Raw genomic sequence first — 27,373 nt, forward strand, 5'->3', positions numbered from 1 at the left:
GGATGGATGAATGAATAACACAATAGTTTATTTGTAAATTGTTTTAATTATCATCAAATCATAATTGGTTTGTATTAGAGTTACTTTTGAGCAATAAGAAGAAGAAGAAGAAGGAAGAATTTCAGTTGAATAATGTACATGTCTAAAAGAAAGGGAAACAGTCGACAAAATATTACAAACATACAACATTATCATTGTAATGATAATAATATTCATAATGTACCGATGAAACAGTCAATTGAATAAACTGTACAATATAAAAGATGAAATAGACAAATTATGTGTAACAATAAGGAATTGGCCTGAGATATTTATTCCATTTCTCCTTTATATTGTCAATTTCATTAGTTTCTTCATTATTTGTTTGAATATTACTATTTTGATTATCATTCTGATCAATGTTTTGATGATTATTTTTCATTTGAGGTAAAATCCAACTTTTTGGCAATTGTGAACTAGTTAAACTATCCAATACATTTTCATTAGTAGAAATATCCATCTTAAGATATTTATCCCAAGCATATCTATTAAAGAGTGAAGGTATTAAATTATGCAATATTATACAAATTGTGTATCACGTAACAGTTCAAAGTACCTGATGACATACAGCTGTTGACACATAGAACATCGAGCCAGAAAGTACTACAGTTTATAAATATCAAACGATACATAACAGAGACATTGCCCCCAAACGCCTTGGTACGGCCGAAAGTGAAGAGGATCAGCTCTCCCTCTCCAAATGCTCTCACATGGCCACGTGCATACAACCACTGCCACACAAGTCCTACTCACTGACTTCTCATGGCATTACTGTTGTTTACGAAATTGAGAGAATGGAAAGTGAATGTCCGATGCTTTAACCGGTTTGGTGGATACGGAGGATTCACCTAGAGGAGTTGGAAAACCCTGATTCTAAACCAATGGTGCACATGAACTACATGATCCTAAAGAAACAAATGACGTATGAACTTATTATTGGTCACCGGCCACCATGGGGTTGCATCTCATAACGTTTCTCCACTGCCTTGTGGATTAGACCTTTAGGTCGAAGGTTTGGGGTGTGGTCACCTAGGAAAACCACCTGCTTCTTTTTGGGCACCCAGGCAGTATATCAGCCCTCATATAAATCGAATGATTTATCTGGTGCATATTTGTTTGGTGCCTCTTTGTAAAACTGTTTAGGTGTTCAAATAAATGAATAAATAATTTCTGATAGTGCATAGTTTTTCAGTAGAATATGCTATCTGAAAATCGTTTTTGCTAATAGTCATTGGGAAGAGTGACCTTTTAACCTAGGAAATTAAACATTTATTACATAATATAAAACTACATCGACAACTCGAGATTGGTCGTACACACGTTCGTATATATCAATCGTAAGTAAAATGCCTGGCGGCAGATGGTTAAGAAGATCGAAGAGAATGAGAACGAGAACAGAAAATGATTGGTATGGAAACTAAAGAACAATCAAGTCTGAGATAATTGATTGGCATTTAACAAATGGAGTATTTACTATATGGACCTCAGATTTTACGAGATTTTGTAATTTTGTATTCAAATACGTTTGGTTGTCCCGCACTTGTGTTCTTGTTCACTACACAATGACAATTGTCAGACATTATTAACTCCCATATGTGACGACGACGTTGAGAAGAACCAAAGTAATTGGAACACGTCAATCAATTTACAAAGAAATGAATTTAGATCCTCACTACAAAACGTACATTTATACCAGCGACTATAAGTGATATATATGTATGCAAAGGTAATGATGAGACCATTACACTGAAAAAACTTTGGAACCTAGACCCAATGACTGAAAATCAGGTGTCTAAAACAAATAACCACCATTCCATAATTTACTGTACATGTATTTACTTGAATGATATCTGTTTATTATCAGTATTACCATTAGTTTCGAAGAAACAAATAAAAATGTAAAACCTGCCTGATTCGTATGAAATCACAGAAATTATAATCAGCTTGATGATAAAAACGTTCCCAACGTTGTGGAATCTCTATATTACAACAAAACAAAACAAATTAAACTTATGCATAGTTCGAATCAAGTATACACAATGAAATATTAATCCAACTTGAAAGTTGAACAATAGGTTCAAAACTACAAAATTACAACAAACAAATTCACGGTGGGTATGGTGGATTAGTTGAAACTGGACATTAACACTGTTGGATGCCGACCGGCTCGATGGTCTAGAGGTTAAGCGCTCACGCGCGAGACCGATAAGTTCTGGGTTCAAATCCCGAGGGGCGGTGGGATCGTGGATGTGCACTGCTGAGGAGTCCCATAGTGGGACGAAACGGCTGTCTAGTGCTTTCAGTATTTCCATGTGGATCTAGCTTCAATTAACTCATGACCTCATCTATTAAAGTTACTATAATATCCACAAAACTTCTGTTGTTAAATTTATAAAATTTAATTATACTACTTAAGTAGACAAATACTGAACAAGATGATTTGTAATAGTACGATTGTTTTTACACTGAATAAATGGATGTGTTTACAAATTAATAAAAACGTATACAATTAACATATGTATTATTTTTCTAGATTTTCGACAAGAAATTTAAAATCTATTAATTACTGGAAGAACCTTTTATAATAGTTGAGTTGAAAAAGAGATAGGTGATTTTTGTAGGCAATGATGGATAGTGGCCAGCAGTGGAATCCAGGATGCACGTTTCATCATATTTGGGACTCGTCAGCTGGATCTACCTGGATCCCAGAGTTGATGTTCACTTTGGGACTCGAACCCAGTACCATTTGCTTTAAACGCCATCGCATTATCCACTTAGCTATTGAGTCCTGATAGCCACTTGCTTGTGTAATGACTGATCAATTGGATTTGCTTTCAAGTGTTTACAATTACTTCACTCAGTTACATTTTACATGTATACGATTTCACTAGTATTTACTTGATTAAACGAAAGAGATTATAATTGTATTTGACCAATGTCTTATCATCTCAATGATTATTTTTCTAGTTGAACTTTTAGTGAAGTATGCTACCAATAATAAGCCACAATAAGTGGAATATTAATATTGTGAAGAAAAAAATGGGTCATGCAATCATCAGTCAATAAATGAGTTAATTAAAGTAGTAATTAACTCAACTGGAAATACAATCACAACATCATTCATTGATGTGAGTTTGTTTCATATTTATCTAGGATTCAATGAAAGATTACAACAGCATCCACTACCGGTTTATAATTGCTAACTTTGCATGTCACTAAACTTCACGATTTGTAGGATACCAACAGAGTTGTCTTGATAAACAAATATATGCTAGGCCTATACAACTAGATTTCCTACCACAGTGTCACACCATATACTAACCACCTGTCGTCATTTCTATCCAGCCTCAGCACTGACATATAATGATACGTAATGTAGAACTTGCTATGACTTTTTAAATATAATCTAAAATACCTTTGCATACTGATCAAAACATTGAAAAACTATTTTTTTGCAGTCATAGAATAAAAATTACAGTGTTGAACGTATCAAGAGCTTAGTTCTATCTCTTGATATGCAAATATACACTATCCCTAATTCCTAACCCTAAACTATTGATTATGAAACAAATCTTAATTTGATGGCACTACATTTTATAGATGAGTTAATCAGACAGTGTCTCTTATATTTTTGGGCGAAATTCATTCATCCATGTGACTACAATGCTTAAAAGCCGTAATCCTAAACCACTAGCTCTTACCCTAATTACCTAAACCAAACTAGGAATAATGTGGGTCCTTTTAACCGTTCAGTAAAAATAGATAATAAATGTACATTAAGATGAGTTTATATGTCATTGTATTTTTGGATATACAGGCACAGAGTAACCTGTAGAAAACATTAATTAATTCATTAATTATGTTAAATCGGTTTAAAGTCGGCACTATTATTTTGATTTCTATAATAATACCCAACAAACACTGTACCATATATATATCACTAGTATTTTGAAATTAGCATTTTCAGAGCACACTTACTGGCGGTTCGTCACATAATACGCTACGACTATTTCATAGGGGATATTAATACTAAATACACAACTGTTTGTATAGTGTAAAATGTAAACCATTTTGAGTCAATTGTCCTATAATCATTTACAAGAAACATTTTAAAACGATCTTTCTCGTTGTGTTGCTCTCTTCAATACTGAATCACTTTATTGAATTAGTGAACATTGTTATAATTGAGTAATACGGATAAATATATTTAAAAATCATTCCGATGAATTATACATAAGTAAGTTATAAAGTAAACAAGATACTTACTGGAAGAATTATTGGTAGAATAATTTCCAAAAAGTTCCATTTTTATTGATTTTGGTAAATTGGGCACATGAATACAATAATTACCTTCAGTTCGAGATACTGTATTATAGTTGCTTTTAGATTGACGATTTACAATATTTCTTATTGCATCCTTTAAGAAAGAAAAATCAAACATAAACAAATTATAGATCATATGAACCATGAAGAAAAAAAACAAAAACATTCACTTATGGACATTTCTTCAACTTTCTACTTTCAAATTCATATAGATCTAGTCAATGTAAACTTTAGAAAAATTCAGTCCAGTTACTCAGCTTTAATTTAATCCATGGAGAAAACAACACAGTATGTTAGAGGTTATTGAATTATTAGTAATGTTACATAATTGTGAAATCTAAGTGATCACAATGACGAAAAGAACACTCATAATGGTAAAACCAATTACTTATCAAATACCTACCTTTCACTCTTCTAGTAAGTCATCTACAATGTAGGACCAGGCACATATATGCATCGGCCCAAGTTGTCATACCAAGTTAGCATAACAAAATTGACACAAGATTCATAAAAGCAGTTACTTCAATGGTAGTGTCGTGAACAAGAAAACCAGTGGGAACAATCGAATGTATTTAACACAAAATTACAGGACATGTTAATAAAATATAACAATCATAAAGTAAATGCATAAGATGCAAGATGTCCATCAATTGTCTCAAAATGACTCAGACTTCATTGTTCTTGCATTTTCATACAAATTGCATTCTGTTTCAATTCTTTACTGTTCGATCCTTTAGTCTCTCTGCTGCCAGACCTTCTGTTCACGACTAACATCACATACTACTTATGTCAATATAAGTAGCACACATCACAGGAGTAATATATATAAATAAAGATTCCATATAAGGATATCATACTGGGAGAAAGAAGTAGTTCGTAGAAAGAAAAGAATAAAGTGATTTTAATCTCATGCCTTAAGGAAAAAACAGCGAGTGTATACAGCTACGCCATTGTGGTCGATCCTGAAACATGTCATCCACAGTCACCAACCACTGTTAATGATAGTCGCGTGGACATCAGCAAAGTAGTCTGCATCCACGAACGTGGCTCACACCAGAAGTTGGTGACTGCATGGATTGATGCCACCTTTTGTTTCGGCAGCCCCTAACTTTCTTCCATTCGTCTACAACACTAGTCAGCATTGCGCGTCGTGGTAATCGGTGTTCAGGCACACGTAGCACGTCGTCCGACCATCTCAGTCGATGAGAATTCACAACCTCATCAACTGATTTAACATTATTCCCTAATACCCTGTGTCTCACCTCACTATTACTTACCCGGTGATCACAGCAGATGGGAGCAATATTTCTAAGATATGTGTGGTTAAATACTAGTAACTTACGAGCATCCTCTACCATTAACGGACACAGTTCGCAACCGTAAAGTAGGACAACAGAACGAACTGCCGTGCAGTAAACTCCCCTCTATTTGACAGACGAATATCTCTCCTTCGCCACAGGTGATGTAACTTGGCAAAAACAAACGAGATTTTTGAATCCGTGCACAGATTTCGTAAGACATCAACACATTAGGGATGATCAGACTTCCAAGATAGATAAGTGAAGTTGCTGACGCACTCGACCACTTCACTCCCTATCCTTAATTCAGGTGATGATGCAGGCCAGTCAGTCCTGAAGCAACAACATGAATTTAGAGGGGAGAAGCGCATCCCAAACATTCTGGCATTGTTGCTCAGTGCTACCAAAACACTCTGCATTTTATCAGCGTCTTCATCAAACAGGACTATGTCATCTGCGTATTCCAATTCGATAAGTGGACCTCGTGGTAGGAGATCAATGCCCGAAAATTCAGTGGATGAGAGCATTATTTGCATTAGTAGGTTTATGATGATGACGGATACCACTTGAGGTTACAAAAGGAGATGACAGTTCGCCATAAGCTCTGACTCGACTGTTAGTGTTCGAGTAAAAAGCGTCCACAAGGTTTATTTACTTCAGAGGTACACCTTGCAATGACAGACACTGCCACAGAACCTCTCGGTCTACAGAGTCAAATTCTGCTTTTAAGTCAGAAAGACCAACGCTGTCGGACGCCGATAAACATGCCTGTGTTCTAGAACCTAACGAATGGTGAATATGTGGTCGATGCAGCCACGACCAGGTCTGAAGCCGGTCTGATTTTCTCGTGTTTGCAGTTCACGACTCCTTGTTAGGCGCCCGACAATTATTGAGTATTTTAGACATTATATTAGACAAACTAATCCCTCTGTGGATATCATAGGATAATTTTGATCCATTATTATATATTGGGATGACCAGTGATTGCGGCCATTCAGATGGGATCACGTCTAGTCCCCAGATTTTAGCTGAAATATTAGTTAATTTAATCGCTAAAACTAAACCATCATCCTTAAAGACCTCTCAAGTTATTCCATCTGGACCAGCTGCTCCTCCTCGTCTCAGATTAGCTATAGCTTTTTTTTACCTCAATTAGAGTGGGGAGAAGCCTCTTTCAATGTTCCATTCAGGGTGTTTGGAAATGGTGGGTAGGTGTAAAGAAGCTGAAGGCCGGCTGAACTTCTCCTTAAAATGTTCCACCCATCGTCCTAAGCGTCTAGACTGAGAGCAGGTAGTGCCATTTTTTGAGATTGTCTCAGTTACACTTGACTTTTTAATTCCAGTTTCTTTTATTAGCTCGAAAAGCTATCTCGTGTTACCTACAGGTGTTACTTTTTCCATCTCTTTTATTGTCGTTGCTCACCACTGCTCACGATCGTTCCTCAGACTTTTGGTTAGCCTAGATCTGATTTGTTCCCGCTCTTCATCGTGTTCGGATCCTGATAAGTTTACGAGAGTCTACCAGTGCAATAGATGTAGCAGAAATTCACTGTTTTTTCGTAACCCATTGGTTCAAATCACTAATAGATGTCACTGCTGTTTCTACAGCTGTTCGTATATCTTTCCAATCAACATCTGGGTCAGCTTCGTTTTCAGAGCTACCTAAGTGTGACCTCAGTTGCTCATGGAATTTACCTTTGGCTTTATCATCGCTGAGTCCAACTCTAATGTGCCTTTTCTGAGTCCAGTGAGGCGCAAGCAAATTAGTGATCGTATTAGAACAAGATCAGAGTCTAAACATGCACTTCAGAACGAACGTTAGTCCTCTACTGGGCTTCTCCAACGATGACTGATGGCAATATGGTCTATCTGAGTCTATCGTTGGTTTGGTGCAGGCGGTCGCCATGTTAGACGATGTCTCCTTATGCTTAAAATTAGTGCTTGCTAAAAGCAAGCGATTGTCTGAGCACAGTTGCAGCAGACGGTCACTATTACCTGTTCGTTTAGCCGGAATAATAAAATACCCACCTAAGTATTTCTGTTTGATTTAAGCTACCTACTTGGGCATTAAAGTCACCTGCTACGAGTACAATGTTTGAGTGCTTAGCTTTTTAAGAAGTTCAGAAAGCTTCCTGCAAAACTCATCTTTCACTTCATCCGGACTGCAGTCAGTAGGAGTGTAGGCAGAAATGATCAAAAGGCAAAGACGTGTATCCCTATCCTTCGAGTTCTTACAGAGCCGTCTAACCGAATAGCACATAGGCGACTATTAACAGGGATCCATTCTAAAACTGTTCTGACCCCATACTTAGTGCTATGCGTACAACCGCAAGTCCATAAGAATTCGCCTTGGAATCATTAGATAAACGGAAAGTGTATCTCGTCGACACTACATTTTGGTTAGGATGCTGTATGTGTAATTCGGAGACACAGCGCATATCAATCGTACGAGAATCTAAAGTCTTAGCCAAGAAGGCCTGTTAGCCTATTTGACATAGGGTACGTACGTTGAAGGCTCCAATGTGTAGTTTGGAGCGAGGTTTCAGTAGACCTGTGACAGCAATTAACACACTAGAATCGTTGGCCATGGTGACACTCGAGGAGGAAGTTTAGAGTTGATAGTTGAGGTACGAGGAATAATAGAACAAAAGAGAAAAATTGATTATCAATACAGTTGTCTTGAGTGCTGTTAAAGGTATGAGGGTGGTTATTACTTCCCGGTCGCCCACACCATGGAAGGATTCTTATAGAGGTGCCTGAAAAACATCGGGTTAAAGGTGGTGTTAGTGACCCGAGAGCGTGACCGAAGTTCCGAAGAGACAACTGTTTGAGACCGGTCACACATGACCTGTTTATGGGTAATTTTTGTGTTAGCTCCGTACTTGTTGAAGCCTTACTACCAGAGACGGAAATTAGTGAGATAAGATGGTGTGCATTTTTAAGGTCGACCTTATCCCACCCTTCTTTTGTGAGAAGGTAGGATCGGTGTCATGCTGGTTGTCTGAGGGAAACACCTTACTGCCTTCACACCTCTGTACAGTCAGCAGTACGACTTCGCCCTCGGACCTTGGGTTTGTTGCTTTCAGTCTTACCGCTCATCAACCGACCTGTCTGGCACGGTGTGATCGTGAGGAACGATTGTTCCAGTCAGTATAGCTCGATTGGTTCATCACGATAGACAAGCACCATCACCAGATCAAGGTAGCAACAACGGTCAGTCACTCTTGCAAGTTATAATTGAAAAATACCATAAAATTCAAAAACAATTAAGTAATTCTCCGTTATAGCTACTTATTACTTAAGAAAGCGCACAGAAGGGGGTATTTTCATAATAAAACAAAACTAACGATATAATAAGACTGAAAAAATTGAACTGTTATTTGAAAACATCAAGTGATTTACTAGATATAAAAAGGGGTAATATCTCTAAACTTAAAGTACAAATAATCATTTGATTGAATAGTTTATATTCATGTATTTAATCTTTTGTATATATGATTATCTTCATTTTTTATGTGGATCCTATTGGGATTGACATATCTAACCAACAGCATTTGCATTATGAACTGACAAAACAAGAACTCTTACTATCAAGTTTATAGGAGAGGTTTATTATATTTTGTGCACTGAAAATGGAGCTCTGTATCACGAAAGTTGTCTTCACAAATAGATGGTCATGCTTACATAAACACATGAAATTCCTAAGGATGTAGATGTTTTCCTCCTTGCCTCTTTATTGTCGAGTGACAAATTAAACTAAAATGAATTATGAAGTGTTATGTTAGGTCATGACAGCTAGTTTAGTTTCATAATGCAATTGAATTGTTTGATAATAAGCGCAAATATCTAATATGAATATTTAGTTTCAATGTCGTTAAATCTTAAACTTAGAAATTGAATAATAATAGACACTACTTCACAATTGATTGGTGACTGGGTGGTGATCAATGTCACGTGCGTCAAGTCCTTCTTAGTGCAGATCGAATGATATCGACCACGTTGCAATGTGGCCACTAGTCTAGGTGACTCGACATTGTGTGCATTATGTTGAGATAAGATGATAGTTAGAGGTAGTCAAAAGGAAACCCCGGACCCGGGTTCCGTGCTATTTGGCACTTGTCAGCAAGGTGTACCTGTCATCTTGAGGGAACTGGTACTCCTTGACGGATTCTATCCCGTGTCACCCAGCTTCATAGTCAGACACGTTACCACTGGGCTATCCGGGCTGCGACCAACCTCCTGTAGGACTGAGCTGTATTCACAATTGGCCATGACTTACATAGTATGAGTGTATATACAGTATATGTGAATTTACATTTAAGTGTATTACATCAGGATGGAGATAATGTTAGTCAAAATTGAAATAATATTTCTGAGATGAAATATATTCTAATACTCCTTTTTTGTTATTCTTACAAATATTTCAATTTGATTAGAACAGTTGTGAATGATACAACTGATTACTCCTCTCTATAATCAAGTCAAATTGTGATGATGTAACTACACAATAATATACACTAGACAATGACTCACTTTAACCTTTGAATATAATGATTCCAATTTCTGGATTTGAACAGATAATTGATCTTTTAGTTCATTTACATCTGAGTTGAATTTTTCATTGAGTTGATAAGGAAAAAGTCCACCTGAAAGATGAAATATTTTTGAAAAAATGAATTTTGTACTTCAATTTAATTATTAACTAGTTACTTTCTAACTATTATCAGTATCGACATCAGAATTGGATTAAACTGATTCTATACTACTGATTTCTTCATATGAACATACAAATCTAAATGATCAGTATAGGGTTGTGGAGATTGTTAAGTTTTTGATTAAGATCTTGAACCGATTGGTGTTAGACCACCATTGAAAACCTAGAATCACTGGACGGCCGTTTCGTCCTATTGTAGGACTCCTCAGCAGTGCACATTCACGATCCCGCCACCTCGAGGGATTCGAACCCAGTGCCTTCAGTCTCGTGCGCGGCCGCCTAACCTACTTGACCACTGAGTTGGTATGCAACGGTGTTAATGTCTAACCTCAACCAATCCACCTGTCGCGCAGGTCGACCTGTCTCTACCTGACACGGAAAAACTCCAATCACAATCTATAAGATATAGTCATCTGGACATTGAGATTTTGATTAGATTACAAATCTTAACATACATGAGTTTCATCTGGTTAAGAAATACCAACAAAGAGTGTTTATTTGAAATTTCAATACAAATACGCATTAGATTGTTATGAGAAGTCAATTATCATTTTAAAGTACAAAGTTAATTACCTTAAACTTGTTGATAACGTATTTTAATAAGTATTACACTTGGAATTACAATATCAGGCATAAAATATACATTGAACGGATGAATATAATAATAAACTTAAGGAAATCTAATTTTATTAATCCAACAAACATGTAGATTGTGGATATTTTGGTGAAACTACAATTTATGGATGACCTTTAGAGACGCTAAAATGTCCTCGAGAGTATCCACCTACTGACTAGGATTAAATGAAGATTTTAAACCTGTATGAATGATAAGGATTGTGATTTACAGTTGATGGTTACGGATAGGGATTAGATTTAAAGTTTTCATCACGAACTGACATTAGTTAAAATGCCAAGACGCTATTTGGTCAAATGGGTGAGTGAATTTCGCGCTAAATTCCAAGATCTGTTATCGTAAATCTGATCGATTCGTCCATAAATTATAGTCTCGCCTGTTAGCATTTAGTTAATCTAAGTCTTATTTAACGAATTATAATTACATTCAATTGACGAATAGTATAATTCACCTAAACTCTTCCATCTAAATACACGTATAAATTATTTGATATAAATTACCTTGTTGTTCAGCTTGTGTTAATCGTGCTGAACGTAATTTTTCTAAATTATCCAAAAGTCTTAAACGTGTTTGACATTCATCAATAGATTTATGTAATATTGTTTTCATTTGGCTTAAATGATGATTGTTATTTTCTTGATTAAGATTAAACCTGAAAAATGAATCGAAAAAAAATTCATAATTGAATAAATTCTGATTACTGAGTTAGTCAATAAGCTACAACGTAGGACTAGGCACATATATGCATCGGTTCAAGGTGCCATACTTCATTAGCACAACAATATGAACACTAAATTCATAGAAGTAGTTCATTTAATGGTGGTAATATATAAAAGAAAGATTTTATGTAAGGATATAGTACAGGAAGAAAGAATTAGTTTGTAGAAAGAAAGATATAAATATATAATTTCATAGTTTAAAGAAAGACAAAGTGTGTATACACCTACACCATTGTGATCAATTCTGAGCCATGTCACCCAGAGTCACCAACCATTGGTTACGATAGTCACGCGGACCCCAACCAAGTAGTCTGCATCTACCAACATGGCTCAGATTAGAAGTTAGTGACTTCAAAGGCCATGTTTTGGTTTCGCCGCCCCTAACTTTCTTCGATCCGTCTCCAACACTAGTCAGCATTGCACATCGTGGCAATCGATGTTCAGGCATACGCAACACGTAACCCAACTATCTCAGTTGATGAAGATTCACTGAATTACTGACGACTGAATTTTATTTCTAATGAGCCAAACTATTTTGGAAAGAAATTTCACCGTTTTCTTTTTTGTTTTGAATACTAAGTGTGATCGTTTGATCTACTTAAGAAAGGTTTTAGTGACCCGGGGATCTGACTCCAATTAGATCGTATGATTGATTGTTGTCAAAATACACATCCCGGCTATCCTCGTATAAAATTATCGACTTAAATCGAATTACTGAATAACGGAATTAAATAATTCAAATACGAGAATGGATTTTTGAATAGATATATTTTGTACAATCATTGATCTGGACAGATAATCAGAGAGGTAGAGAAGAAAAGAGAGCGAAGCGAAATGACGCGCGGTTGAAAAGGAGTGTGAGCCAACTTAATCAAGCGTTAATCAATATTTATAGTCACACAAAATGGCATATGATGAGTAGGATAAGATGTGCACACACACACACGCTCATATAAAAACAGTCAAGGGTGATAAGTGAATAATTAACAAGGTTAAAACATGACTCAAGAAGAATGGATAAATTGACCTGTCTAGAAGCTAGAATAAGGTATATGGGCTCAGCATATCAACCTACACTACAAGTTGAATAGATGTAAATTTGGTTTAGAAAATAAAAGTGTTTATTAAATGTCCTATTCTGTTGAATAGACAAATAGTATCAGTACAAAACAAGATGAAAAAATACAAATGAAACATCAAATGAATTGGAATTGGCTATGCTATGGATCACGGTACCCTGGCTTAGTGGTATTTACTCTAGGCTTCAGTGGCTATTATTTACTTGATCAGGGTATCTAGCCTGTCGCATGCCCTGATGGTGTTCTGGGAACTTTCGGGTTGCATGATCTACCAAGGGCGATGGGACAGTGTATGATGTTATTGTTGTGTGTTGTTCAAAGAGAATTATATGTTATATACATGCAAATCTGCCCCGTTATTGTTTCTATTTCTGGTTCATCAGGGTGCTTAGTACCTGTGTGGTCGCGCCACAGGACTGAGTTATACTATTCAGATTGTAGCGTTAAAGCCTATATGGCGTCTGGTTCTCCTATGAAGCGGGACTGAGCTGTACTGTCTGGGTTGTCACGTCAAAGTCAGGATGGTATCTGGTTCTCCTGAAAACCAAAGTAAAATTACCCTGACCCGCAGCGGTATATTATAAAACTATGAATAACTATATATGAATTAAAACAAATAATGTTCTCTAACCGAAAAGCTTTTAGGTATTTACATGACTGAAAAAAGAACTTACATCAAAGCTTAATTCCAGGACATTGAATATTATAAGTAATCTAGTTATCTTCATTTGATGAATACATCTAAAACTAGTTTTTGTGATTTTATTAAAAGACAGGGAGTAAAATATTTATAGATTGCTAATGTATCATCAACAGATCATATCACAGAACATATCACAAATATAATGTCTTTTTTCTTTCTTTTAACAGTAACTTACAATTAGATAAGATATCAGCTGATGAAGATAACCTTCAAACTACACAAAATCTCAATAGAAACTAAACTAGACACAGGTACTTTTTCTATTAGAAAAGAACATAGGTGTATGTGTAGGTCAAAAAATGTGTTGCATGAAACAATGTGACATACAAAAAAACAACAAAGAAAAGTGTAGTATAGTGATAATGATAAAACAATCATAATTAACAGGAAGAAATTAATCATATGATAATGAAATATATATTGGTCAATTTGGAATCGATAGTAGAATGATTTCCATTAGATTTAGCTTTAAAACAGTTACAGCCTATTTCATCAACTACGGTTTATTAAGAGACACAATTACATCCTGTTCTTTATGCTATACTTAACATCATATCATTAGGAAATAAGATTAAATATAATGGTTATTATTATTTATTTAAACACATAAACATTGGTACAAGGAGGCACCAAACACATATGGGCCACATGGATCATTTGATTATGTGAGGGTTGGGTTACTCTTCCCGGGTGCCCAAACCGGAGCAGGTGGTTTTCTTAGGGGGCCACACCCCCAGCCATTGACCTACAGGTCTAATCCACAAGGCAGTGCAACAACGTCAGAAGATGCAGTCCCATGGTAGCCGGTGACCAACAATAGGTTCATACGCCATTTGTTTCTTTAGGATCCTGTAGTCCATGTGCACCATCGATTTGTAATGAAGGTTTTCCAACTTCCCTAGGTGAATCCTCCGTATCCACCAAACCGGTTAAAGTGCCGGAAATTCGCTCTTCATCCTCTCAATTTCGTAAACAACAGTAATGCCCCGAGAAGTCAGTGAGTAGGACTTGTGTGGCAGTGGTTGTATACACGTGGTCATGTGAGAGCATTTGGAGAGGAAGAGCTGACTCTCCCCACTCCCGGACGTACCAGCACATTTATAAGAGAAAACAATGTGTAGGCGTGGGGACACTCATTTGAAAGTTTAACATATTCAAGGAAAATAAAATATGGAGTTATATGGTTACAAGAAAGGTGAAGAGATAAAAAAAAAGTCAGAATGACTTCATTAAAACAATATCTTTACAGTGTATACAGTTGAAAACATTGAGCGACAACTAAAAAACCCAATTACGAAGAAACGTTTGCATCAAATAATTTAATCATTATTAAAGTACCCATCACATTTTGAAATGCCTTTACACGGATAAAGTTACTCTTTTCAGATTTACAATGAGATTTTGCATTATCCAAAGTGGAATTTAAAGATGTGCCAATGACATCAGTCAATCAGTCATACTCAAGGTACATCTTGCCACTTATATGGATCAGTCCAAGTCTCCATACCATATCAATATATCAAGATGAAATTGTCAGCAGAAATCCTAACGTAATAGAAGTAGTATCAGTAGTAGAAATAGTCATTTACGTTTTTGTGAAAAATTGGAGATTTATAGTGAATGGAACACTATCCATGTGATTTGTTTTCCCACAAAAACCGACTCAATACAGCTGAATCAAACTTGTCAAGGAACCTGATTTTAAAAATCAAAGGTTTAAAGTAGTGTAGTGAACGAGAACACGGTTGGGACAACCAAATGTATTTGGACATAAAATTACAGAATCTCGTACTAAAATCTGAGATCCATACAATAAATATTTCATTTGCAAAATGTCAATCAATTATCTCAGACTTGATTGTGCTTTACTTTCTCGTTTTCATTCTCTTAGATCTTCTTAACTATCTGCCGCCAGACATTTCACTTTCAATTGGTGATAACATACTACTTATATCTGTCAACATTAGTAGCACACACCACAATAATACTAACCTATTTATTTAACTGGGAGCAATCGATTAAATACATCTCTCTTCTAGAGGAAAGATCACCATTTTAAGAGAAGACTAAACAATAAATTAGAAATCAACCGATAATAAGAAGGGACTAACACTACCAATCAACTTATTGAGTTTCAGTTATATATTAAATAACATATTTACAAGAGTGTTGACGATTTCATAACTGAGATATTATGAATATACCGCTCAATAACTAATCCTATCATTAAAACATTAAATTCAATGGTGTAAAACATGTGTGCATATTAGAAGAAGCTGTTAATCAAATTCAAAAGAATGTAATTTCTTTAAGAAAAAGGAGAAACTACTTACAGTTTATGTTTTGATTCATTGTCAATAATATTGTTTGTATGGTTATCTACATTGATCTGTTGTTCATCATGAACACCTGATTGTTCAATAGTCAATGATATATCTGATTTTATTCGTTCAAGTATACTACCAGTTGTAGATTGTACAATTACAGAACAAGTTGATGATTGTAATTGTGAATTTTGTCTACGATCACGTATACGTTTAAGATAACGCTGAAAAGAAATTAATCGATTAGAATAAATGAAAATATTTTTCTTCACCTTAGTCAATTAGTAGATTATGATGAATATGGCGGTGAAATATTGTCTATTTAACTTAGGGTTACATAACATAAATTCCAAATTGATTAAAACTAAACTAGAATTCAGAAATCATGATAAGAAAAAACGAGAAAGATTGAAAGAACAATTGATTTTAAGTTTCAAAATGGCTTGTAGGGAAAATGTATGTGTCTTCAAGTTGTTACTCGTTTTTATATGACCCTCAGTAATATAGAAAATAGATTGCTGAAAGTATAGTTGATGGCTACTGCAATGTCATAATACATGGACTTTTCCCATAAGTATTTTCATTTATTTTCAATATTAGTTACTTAATGTAACTACGCAGTATAAATCAAGTTATTGATTTTATACCAAATAATGTAGACTGAGTAATAAAATGTTTAAGTAACAAATGACCCCTAAGCCTGGGTTAGTCGAATAGAAAAAACACGATGTTTAATATCTCTCTAGTGTTTAGTGAATATGGATTTACGTTCAACGAGTTAAATAATAATTATTTTTTTAGAAACAACCAATTTGTTGTACTCAGTTTTAAGAAGCATTATTATGTAAGATCGAAAGATACTTTCTTACTGGTCAAAAAGAAGTAAAGCAGCTTGGTCAATGTGTAAATCAATGGTTAGGAGTTGAGTACTTTAAATATTGTATCCCAAAACGCCCTGGTACGGTCGAGTGTGAGGAGTGTCAGCTCTCCCTCTCCAAATGCTCTCACAAGGCCACACGTATACAGCCACTGACAGGAAAGTCCTACTCACTGCCTTCTCGCAATACGGGTGTTGTTTACGAAATCGAGAGGACGGAAAGCGAATGTTCGACACTTTAACCGGATTGATGGATACGAAAGGTCAACCCAGGGGAGCTGAAAAACACTGATTCCAAACGAATGGTGCACATGGGCTCCAGTATCCTGAAGGAACAAATGGCGTATGAACTAATTGTTGGTCACCGGCTACCAGGAGACTGCATTTCCTGACGTTGTTGCACTGCTTTGTGGATTAGACCTCTAGGTCAAAGGCTTAGGAAGAGACCCCCTTATAAAATCACTGGCTTCGGTTTGGGCACCGAGGCAGCATCCAAACCCTCACACAAATCGAATGACGAAGTGTGGCGCATATCTATTTGGTGCCTCCTTCTACCAATGTTTATGTGTTCAAATGAAATAAAAATAATAAGCATTGATAACAAGATCAGTATTATAAATGGTTACAGTATCATGACTGTTTAGTCTACATTACCTTTAAATTAAACAAGTCTATTTTCATATAAAGTATCACTATAGTATACAATTCTTTAGTGAATGTCAAATTATTGGGTTATGGAGACTAAGCAACATTTATAAAATACTCTGCGCTAAATTTATAGATCCTCTGAATGAAACAAAATAAATATATAAAGTGTATGATGATTTTAAACTATTTAATATTTTAAAAGTTATAGTGATACAGTTTTATTGAGATTATTAAGTAGAATTAATTAATACCAGTGAATTGAATTAACTACTAGATAATAGAACTTGAAACAATAGTGAAATGCAAAGATGGATAGTGGCCAGCAGTGGAATATAGTTTGACGCGCGTTTCGTCCTATTTGGGACTCGTCGGCTGGGTGTACCTGCATCTCAGAGTTGATGTTCACTCTTGGACTCGAACCCAGTACCATTCGCTTCAAACGCCATCGTATTATCCACTCAGCTACTGAGTCCTGATAGTCACTAGGTTCGAATCCCAAAGTGAACGTCAACTCTGAGATGATGGTACACCCAGCTGACGAGTCCCAAATAGGACGAAACGCGCGTCCTGGATTACACTGCTAGCCACTACCCATCATTGCTTACAAAAAGCTTGTGAATTAAGGCAATATTGAGGCATACGCACAGTATGCACATATGCCAATAACAGACTGATCAATTGCAGTCCTAAACATCAATAGGAAGATTCAATGAAACAATACCAAGTGAATAGTGAAATGCTTTGAATTTCAAGAATATGTAAAAAGGATGCGAAAAAAATGCCAAGAAACTAAAAAATGATAAAAACATTGTTTAGTTATAAATTACAATTAACAAAGATTCATTAAACAAATTGAATAAATGTCTATGATTTGTAAGTATGATTTTGAACTATACTTTTACATTGATAAGACTTGACCAGTCAGATAGAAAAGTGTAGTTAATCATAAAGATATTTATAATAGGTGAATGTTTATATAATTTTTGAATTGTATAAACTCAAAGAAACTAGCCCGAAATCGATTATCATTTTCTTGATCATTTCTTTAAATTTCATAATCTATACTAATAATAATGAAAATTGTTAATCAGGTTTAAATAAAGTAAAATGAACTTCCTTGAATCACATTTATTGCAGAAATGATGAATATACTACGTTTTTGTGATTAGATCAAGACAAGTTTAGCTGACTTAATAGTGTTTTTTCTTTTAAATATTTATTCATTTAAACACATAAACACAGGTACAAGAAGGCACCAAATAGATATGCGAAATAAAATTATTCAAATTTTGTGAGAGCTGCGATACTGCACGGGTGCCGAAATCAAGACAAGTGATTTCCTTAGGGGGCCACACCGCGAGTCTTTCACCTAAAGGTCTAATCTACAAGGCAGTGGAGCAACGTCAAGAGATGCAGTCCCATGGTAACCGGTGATAATATTGTATTTGAAGATCTCTAGATGAATGTACTTATGTCTCATATAAATGTATAATAATGATATCAGTTCACAAAATACTAATTTACATTAATTTTTTTTCTAAGCAGCTGGATGGTATATCAATCATCCATTATCAGGCAAATAAGTATGATGCATTTCCAGATAAATCCATTTCTAAATAAGAAAACTTCACATTAATTGATAACTATGCAACAATAATTATCTATTGAAAAGACTCTTATGACAGTGAAATGTAACTCTACGTACAATCAACAAATCATATATATCATAAAGAATAACGTGAACAACAACAATAAAAAGAACAAAAAAGATGTTAGTTAGTTCTAAAGACATTTCCTATCGCATAGATATGTATTGTATGTGCAAAGTGCTTAATATTCATTTTTTTCATAGAATAGGGAGATTAAGAAACAAACAAAATACACTATGGGGAAGGCAAGATTAAAATCACTTCATATCCTTCTTTCTACGAAATAATTCTTTCTTCCTGTACGTACTATGTCCTTGTATGCAATTTTTCTTTTATATATTACCACCATAGAATTAACTATTTCTATGAATCCAGTGTTCATCATATTGTGCTAATGAGGTATGGCAACTTGGACCGACGTACATATGTGCCTGGTCCTACGTTATGACAAAGTGACTAATTATTTACCAAAAGAAAAGCAACTATTGACCTATTTTAATGAACCATTAAATTATTATGTCCACTTGAGGGATTATATTTAAAACAAAAACCGATTGACAACTGTGTTATTATCATCATAATCAGAATATATATAAAAATATGGAAATTTCATATCAGATTGCTTGTTGTAAAATGAATAAATCAGAACATAGTAACTAAAACTCTGTAACACTAGTTAAAAGTACAGCCTTATTGTCCTGCGAGCGAGATCGTGAATGAGCACTACTGAGGAGCCTCACAATAGGACGAAACGGTCGTCCAGTGTTTTCAGGTTCTCAATGGTGGTTCAGCATCAATTGATTCATGATCTCAATCAAAAATTATTGTAAGAGAGTTGTAAAGATTGACGGAGAAATAGATAATTTAAAAGTTGAGATTTAAACATTCTTGATATTTCTGTTTCATATCCATCATTTAACTAAAATGGCTTCTGCCGTATATTGTATGCCAACGTCATAGGATTAGGATTTTTAAAAATGCATTCTAAACTGTGTAATGGAAACAATTATTATGGTGGGTCAACAGGAAATCAATTATATTCATCATGGACCAGCAGTAGCAACGAATTTATTGAAAACTACAATGTATTGTATAAATGTATCGCTTAAGTTAGGAACCACAGATCACTACCATATGCTTCTCTTGTTAATATAACTGATAAGCAATACTAAACTGTAGTGATTAGAAATAATAAGTACCAATATTATGTCGATAGGTCAAATATTCTGCTTAATTATTAATTCATTCATCATATGATTTGAAAATATTTATTTAGCTATTTACTTCTTGAATATACTTTGCTGAATTTGGAAATGATGTATGAAGTCAAAAACGTATAAACACACAATTGACTGACTTCAAGAGGTATTTCCTGGAGTTCTAGTGAGAAGCAGTGGAGTTCAACCAGATCTATTGTGAGATAGTAACTCACTGAAAACAATGATGTATGTGTCGCTCAATTTCGTGGATCGGTTGAAGTTAGACATTAACACCGTCGGATGCCGGCTCAGTGGTCTAGTGGTTAAGTGTTCGCACGCGAGAGACTGATAGGTCCTGGGTTCGAATCTCGCAAGGCGGGATCGTGGATGCGCACTGCTGAGGAGTCCCACAATGCGACGAAACGGTTGTCCACTGCATCCAGGTTTTCCATGGTGATCTAGCTGCAATTGACTCATGGTCTCAACCATTGAAATAACTATTTACAAAAAAATATCTGCAACAGGCATTCAACACCCCGCAACAGAGAATCAAATCCATCATCATCGAACCTTTCTTCGTGGTATAACTGATGTATAAAATCAATTAATACATCGCATTGAAATTAAATAAAACTATATACATGAGATTCTTAACAAAAAAATAATAAGCACAGATCCATATTGGTTAATGTAATGGGGAAACCATTTCTAGATAGTATGTGGTGATTATATGTTATGTATGGCAACAAAGATTCTGGTATAAGGATTAAGAAAGAGAGAACAACTGGAATATCATGATACTGTTGTAATCCTCACACTTCAAACGAATTCAACCTAAGGAAGTGAACAAGATGACAGACAAAAGTATGAACTTAATGGTATTAGCAGCAGTAAAAAAATCGAATACAATACAAGGGAGCAGGTGAAAACAGAGTACAGAATAAGAAAATAAGTAAAAGAAAAATGGAGACGATGAGAAGTAAAGGATATAACCTATGTGAAGCCAAGTTTGCCTAAAGCTTTCAAGCAGAGATTATAACCATATTATGAATTCCATATATCTGTATCATTATAATTTTTTAACGCGTTTTTCGTTCTTCGGTCATGAGCGAAGATGGATTAAAATGAAAACTTAACAATAAACAATTTAAATCTCCTGTGTTAATCTGAACTTTTCAGTTTACAAAATCAGCCAACAATCTCACCTGATCACTGATAACTACGACCACGATTAATGTAATGGTGTTAGGTGAGAATACAGATTTTTGACTAACTTAAAGAGTGATATTACTAGAAGCAACGAAACTGGAAATTGATAATTTGTAATTTTCAATCTGGTTGATTGTTCGCTTCTGTATTTGATTTTATGTTACGAATATTCATTATTCCTAAGACTTATGCAATGGTGAGGATTTCTTATAAGCTATTTATTATTGACGATAAAGTCTACATGAAAATTACAAATTAACAAACAAAAATCCTTAACAACAATAATGAAATGATAGATTTTTGACGTACTCTTTTCTTGTGGATTAAACGAAGTTTCTTTTTCACTAAATTGACAATATGTGGATTTGTACAATATTGTTGAACAGTATTCAGTTCATTCTGGATAACAAAATAAAATTACAAAATAAGCTACAAAAATCAGTCAAGTTAATATATGTTAACTGTTAGGTACAGTTATTAATACTATACCCAACCATCCCCCTTTACCCGAACTTGAAATAACCACTTACTCTAGAAGGGTGGTACCCAGAAGAGTTTCCAAATATTATAGCGTTAAATAAATATCAGAACTCAAAACCATTTCACACGCTGGAATAAATTCACGAAACGATATCACTGTAAAACATATCTAGTAGCATTGGATAAGTTAAGAATTTGCTTGAAATAATCGAGAAACTGGAATATCGGATCAGTTTAAGCCACATGAATTAAAAACTATTGAGATGAAAATAATGAGGATATGATGAACACGTCTGACACATTCTATAACAAACACATATGTTCAATCATGATTAGTTTAACCCATCTATTATCATCAGGTCAAGTTATCTATTATTTCTAACAAACTATTTCTTTTATTTAACAAACTTTAACCACCAAACACAACTTAAAAAAACCCATATCAACAACGTTGCTAAGATTTTAATCTATCTACTTACTAGCGATAGACTTGAAACATTTTATTGTTTTAAGAAAACAGTAAAATTTTAATCAGTTTGATAATTATCGATTTCTACTTATTAGTAAGCACAGTATTAATATTCAAGAGCAGACAGTGAAAGATCACGGTTACTTTCTCAATAATAACTAAGATACAGTTGGCGCAGATTTTTCAGGTTTTAATTTCCACAACAATTTCGGAAAAAATTTCGTACTCCATTTGAAGATGATAGTGTATTGATAGTGTACATTGAAAGGAATTGGTCTAAATGTTATCAGATTACAATGTAGATAAATTATACTGATGTATTAGGAATATCAACTTTTTCCCACTGAGAAACAGTGTAAGAGACAGTAATTTACAACTGAATGCTAATGAAAATCAATAAACGTTAGACGTTTAGCCGTAAGCAGTGATATTTAGATGAATGTGGGGAAGGAAGTTTAATACTCGCAGACATGATACATCTCCACTATTCAGAATGACTATCCACCACACGATAACAACCATGGACAAAATACAACTCATTTCTCATTTGCCGAGCCCTGGATAATCTAAACATAGAAGGCAAACCTTAAGTAAGAGATTCACTTGATCTATAAAAGGAGATTTATACAGAAGTACGGCTGTCGCATATAATGATATTTATTGTGTCTTTTTGAATCAACATAGTCAACCAAAGACAATACAATAGGGACACGACAGCATTAAAACCAATAAAAATTAAATATATAGTGTAATATTTGGTGGGAAAAAAATTACATTTAAATTTGTACAAGTGAATTATAAAAAAGTAGACCTTAGAAATTATTTTGTGGGGCCTGGAAATTTACTAAAAAAAAGCTTTTAGTAAAGGGTTAACTATAGTTAGTGTGATATCGAAAAGAAGTTAACGGGTTTAGTAAAATTATCGTTAGCGTGTTATACCAACTAATTCATTAAAAATCCTTCCCCTGATTGACTGGTGATGTTGGTATGAATCAATGCATCCTAAGTATTCACCCTGGTGGTTCAATTACATTTATTCGGGTTTCAAATTATTATACACGCTTACTATGGTTGACAAAGCTTGTCCGTGTGCATCAGTAGGATTAGTGTTTCGCTTTAACATTGAAGTGACTATATTCTATCATAGACATATAGTTCCTAATTGAACCTTAAAAACACGAAGTTCAGTGAAGGAACTTGTTCCAAGCGAATTTATTATCAAGCTGTACTATCGTATATATATATATATATATATATATATATATATATATATATATATATATATATATATATATATATATATATATATATATATATATATGGGAATTTTTCGTAAGATATAAACATGGTGATGTAATAGGAAGGTCATAATACAAGATTAAGTAATGTAAATAGTAACAATAAAAGATTGTCTATGTGCAAATAAAAAACCTTGTATAATTTATAAATTCGCAGTGGATCATAGTGTGAATAGGGTAAAATAATTAAAAGGTTTTTGTTAAGATAATTGGTCATAGAGGAGTTAAATGAAATGGAATGATATCAGAAACAACAATGAATAGAATCATGTGTATATGAAAAAATAATTAGAAAGAGGGATACTTTCAAATGCAAAATATAATAAAATGTACTTCTTTTGTACGCACAGTTCTGGCTTCAGTTCATGGACAGAAAGTCTGTTGTTTTAAGGAATTGGATAGGAAGAAACCTAGGTTGATCTGGACAGAATGTATAAACAAAATCTGAATCAGTGGAGTGATTAGAATTCAAGAACAGAACTTTTAACTGCTTCCTTCTCACCCTTGTAGAACCACAGTGAAACATGTTCTCGTATCCGAGCTGAAAACAAGAGCAGGCTACAGTCCACGTACCATGGTCCATAAGGGCAGGTGAACTGGTAGAAGCATACAGAGGCGACCAGACTAGGGAGCTCATCCTTTACAGATACAAAAAACAAGTTTATACTTATGAACGTCAGTTGCAAATTTTCTGAACGGAACGTTCTTTTTATCGCTACCGTTAACCGACTTTTGATTGGATCAGAAATTTGGTCACTCTTAAATTCTAGATTCATATAAAGATTCCTCTTTGAAACGGAATTATCAGATTCCTTGTTTCAACTTCTTTTCATGCTCTTCCCTACGAAGCAGCTTGGATAGCCATTTCCAGCCGAAGTTTTTCTGAAGAACACAAATTCTTCCTCAATGTATTCAGCACTAAATCTTTGATCTATTTGGTAACACAAAGAGTGAATAAGACTCCTCTTTCTGCTCAGTGGAACCCCGCTATAGGAGTTTATCAGTTGGCCGTTCCATGTCCTTCTGTAAATGGACCTTTTTAAGGACCCACTACTCCTTATCAGACGCACATAGAAAAAAGAGATTGAATGATCAATCTCATTTTTAACGTCAAATCTATGGAAGGATGGCATGTATTGAGAAAATGTAAAATGCCAAAGAAATCAGCATTCTCGTCACAAGTACAATAAATGGATAGCTAGTAGGTTTCATGTAGTACATGAAAATTCCATGTTGCACATTCAGATAAGTTATAAACACTTATCTCTAAGTAGGTCAGGGGATATGACAGTAAAGATACTAAGTATATTATACTCCATGAGTATTTTCGAAGTATTCCTCTTGTATCCAATAGCTTAGAAAGGAGATAAAAATGTTAGTGAGCTTGTAAACAATCATCCATCGAGTTGCATATTGACTTTCAACCTCAACAAAGGATGTTGGCTAGAGAAGTAGACTGTCAAAAGAACAAATAAGATTAGAAAAAGATATGAAATCAGTTCATAAAGTCAAAACTTATTGATTTGAGTTGTGTGCATAAGTCTAAGCTTCTTTGCTGTGGTCATTAAGACACTACCCAATCTTCACTATTACCAAGTATTTGTTGACTCATAATCAATTAGAAAGAGATCAAGGTAATCGATCCAAAAAATATATACAGCTGAAAATAAAAGACACCTTACCTGTAATGATAATGAAGAAGACATTTCATTTTGTTTACAAGTTGATTGCATTTTCTGAATTAATTCTGACCATTTAACCAACATATTTCTAAACATCGGTAGTTGTATATTATTCTGTTCTTTACATTGTCTTCGCTCGGTAAATATTGGTTCATAATAACTTAACCATGAATTTAAAATTGACTCAAAATTAACAGTAGATTTTATAATTTCATAAGTTGGGATTTGATTTTGTTGTGGGATAGACAAATAATCGAGAGGAGCAGGAGGAGGATAGTGAATAGGTGGGAAACGTCCAGCATTCGACCAACAGGATGGTAATATTGGCTGCAAGGGAAGCAATGACTGATGATTTAGAACCGGTGCAACTATTTGCTCACCAGTTGATGTTGACACTGTTGGTCTATATACAGGCATTACTTGTAATGCTTGAGTATTCCATGAAGAATGTTTATGTTCAGGTAACGATGACAGTGATCTACCTCCTAGAAATGGTGATGAACGAAGCATTGGCGGCATAGATCTGATTGGTGGTGGTCTATTATAATCGGCCATTTTCTTTAAAAAATAATCACTAATAAATGAAAAGCATGAAAATTTATATTACTATTATTAAATTTTCAATTGCAAAATCTAAATCAAATGATGGCGTTTCTCATGTCAGTGCTAACTAACCTTAACTGAATTAATATTAGCCAAGAAACCTAGTATGAAAGGTGATATTTCAAAGCATTTATTTGATTCACGTCCATAATACACTTCGCAAAACCTTTTAAATCAATCCTTAGAAGTTTACAATCTACGTTCAGGGTGTTTTGTAGATTTTTTCTAATCACTTAACAAGAAAAATAATTATATACGGCATCATAACGGAATTTCAGTTCCAAGCCAATAAAACTCGACTAATGTATAATAGTGAATATATATTTATTATTAACCCTCCACACAATGCTCAATTTATTTGAAACCAACAAGTCCAACCTTGGCATTGATACCTATAAATGTACAATAAGGTTTATACAGCAGTAAAAATGTTATATGGTGTAGCTCCGATGTAGTGTTTCTCACGATCGGAACAGTTTATATTGCAGATGATGTTCAGTTCTTCTTTTATTTCATTCTTTGGTTAGTATAAGACTGATTGGGGTGATTTTCTGGTTTATGTGCTATACCAATTCTAAACGGCTTTAATAATCTCGTAATTTCTGATGCTTTTTATATATGATAAAATAATCTGTCTGTTGGTTTCTGTATTTGATTTCACTATTGCTGAGGATTTGGATTGATATCTTTTGACGAGCATTTGTGGATAGCCGTTCTTTTGAAAGATGTTCATTTATCGAAGACGTTGACCAAATTGTAGGTGTTTTTCAGCTCATCTTTTTGATGACGAATGAGTCGTCCAAACAACGAATCTGCGAATCACTAGTAAAATCGAGGCTTACAGTCTCTGTATCACTGCTTATATAATAAGTCCCTATATTGGTGATCCAATTGACGTTCCTTCCGTCTATTTGTAGGTTTTATTGTTAAATTGGAAATATACGTTGATTAGTGGTAAATATCATTTGTCCATTCCTTAGAGTTGACTGTTTTCAGTCGATCAAGTTGCAACGTGGTCACCAGTTTGAGTGACTCGACTATATGTACACTCCATTTTGGAGTTAGGAGGGTTGAAAGTAGTCAGGAGGAAAATGATCTTATAGGGGGGATCAGTTCACTTAAAATGAAATCAATAAACAGAAAGGTAACCAAATTAGTGTAGGTAACAAGTGCTCTTACACAAAAAATTTGCTCCATTTAACGACAGGAGTATCACAAAACATCCACGGTAATGAACAATCATCACTCAATAAAAATACAAACAAGGATAAAAAGATAAAAATGGAATCAAAAACTGGTAAAACCAAATCATAATATACGAGAGACACCTCGATTTGTACCACTAAAATTCTCTAACCACTGATTTCCTCTAGTGAAACCATTCTACTTCGTTAATTATAGTTTTTTGAGCGATCATGAAATTAAA

At 34.5% G+C, this 27,373-nt stretch overlaps 1 protein-coding gene across 1 annotated transcript; it reads right to left on the reverse strand.

Moving 5' to 3' along the window:
• Nucleotides 1–26: 26 nt before the first annotated feature.
• MS3_00011069 (uncharacterized protein) lies at nt 27–25,919 on the reverse strand. Its single transcript, XM_051219473.1, has 8 exons — nt 25,345–25,919; nt 21,725–21,814; nt 15,843–16,057; nt 11,509–11,660; nt 10,194–10,306; nt 4,306–4,456; nt 1,949–2,018; nt 27–524 (listed from the first exon to the last, which is right to left on the reverse strand). Exons 1-8 carry the CDS (start codon nt 25,897–25,899, stop codon nt 278–280), a joined length of 1,593 nt encoding a protein of 530 aa, XP_051065710.1. The 5' UTR covers nt 25,900–25,919; the 3' UTR covers nt 27–277.
• Between the last annotated feature and the right edge of the window lie 1,454 nt (nt 25,920–27,373).

This window comes from Schistosoma haematobium, chromosome 6 (assembly GCF_000699445.3).
Source record: "Schistosoma haematobium chromosome 6, whole genome shotgun sequence".
In the NCBI taxonomy this organism is placed as follows: Eukaryota; Metazoa; Platyhelminthes; class Trematoda; order Strigeidida; family Schistosomatidae; genus Schistosoma; species Schistosoma haematobium.

Excerpts from the sequence above, each read along its gene's own strand:
- MS3_00011069 (XM_051219473.1), bottom strand. The coding sequence starts at position 25,899 with ATGGCCGATTATAATAGACCACCACCAATCAGATCTATGCCGCCAATG. Across the intron at positions 4,457-10,193 it reads CATTATATTCAAAGGTTAAA|GATGCAATAAGAAATATTGT; the intron begins GTGAGTCATTGT and ends TCTTTCTTAAAG. Across the intron at positions 2,019-4,305 it reads TTCTACCAATAATTCTTCCA|AGATTCCACAACGTTGGGAA; the intron begins GTAAGTATCTTG and ends GTTGTAATATAG.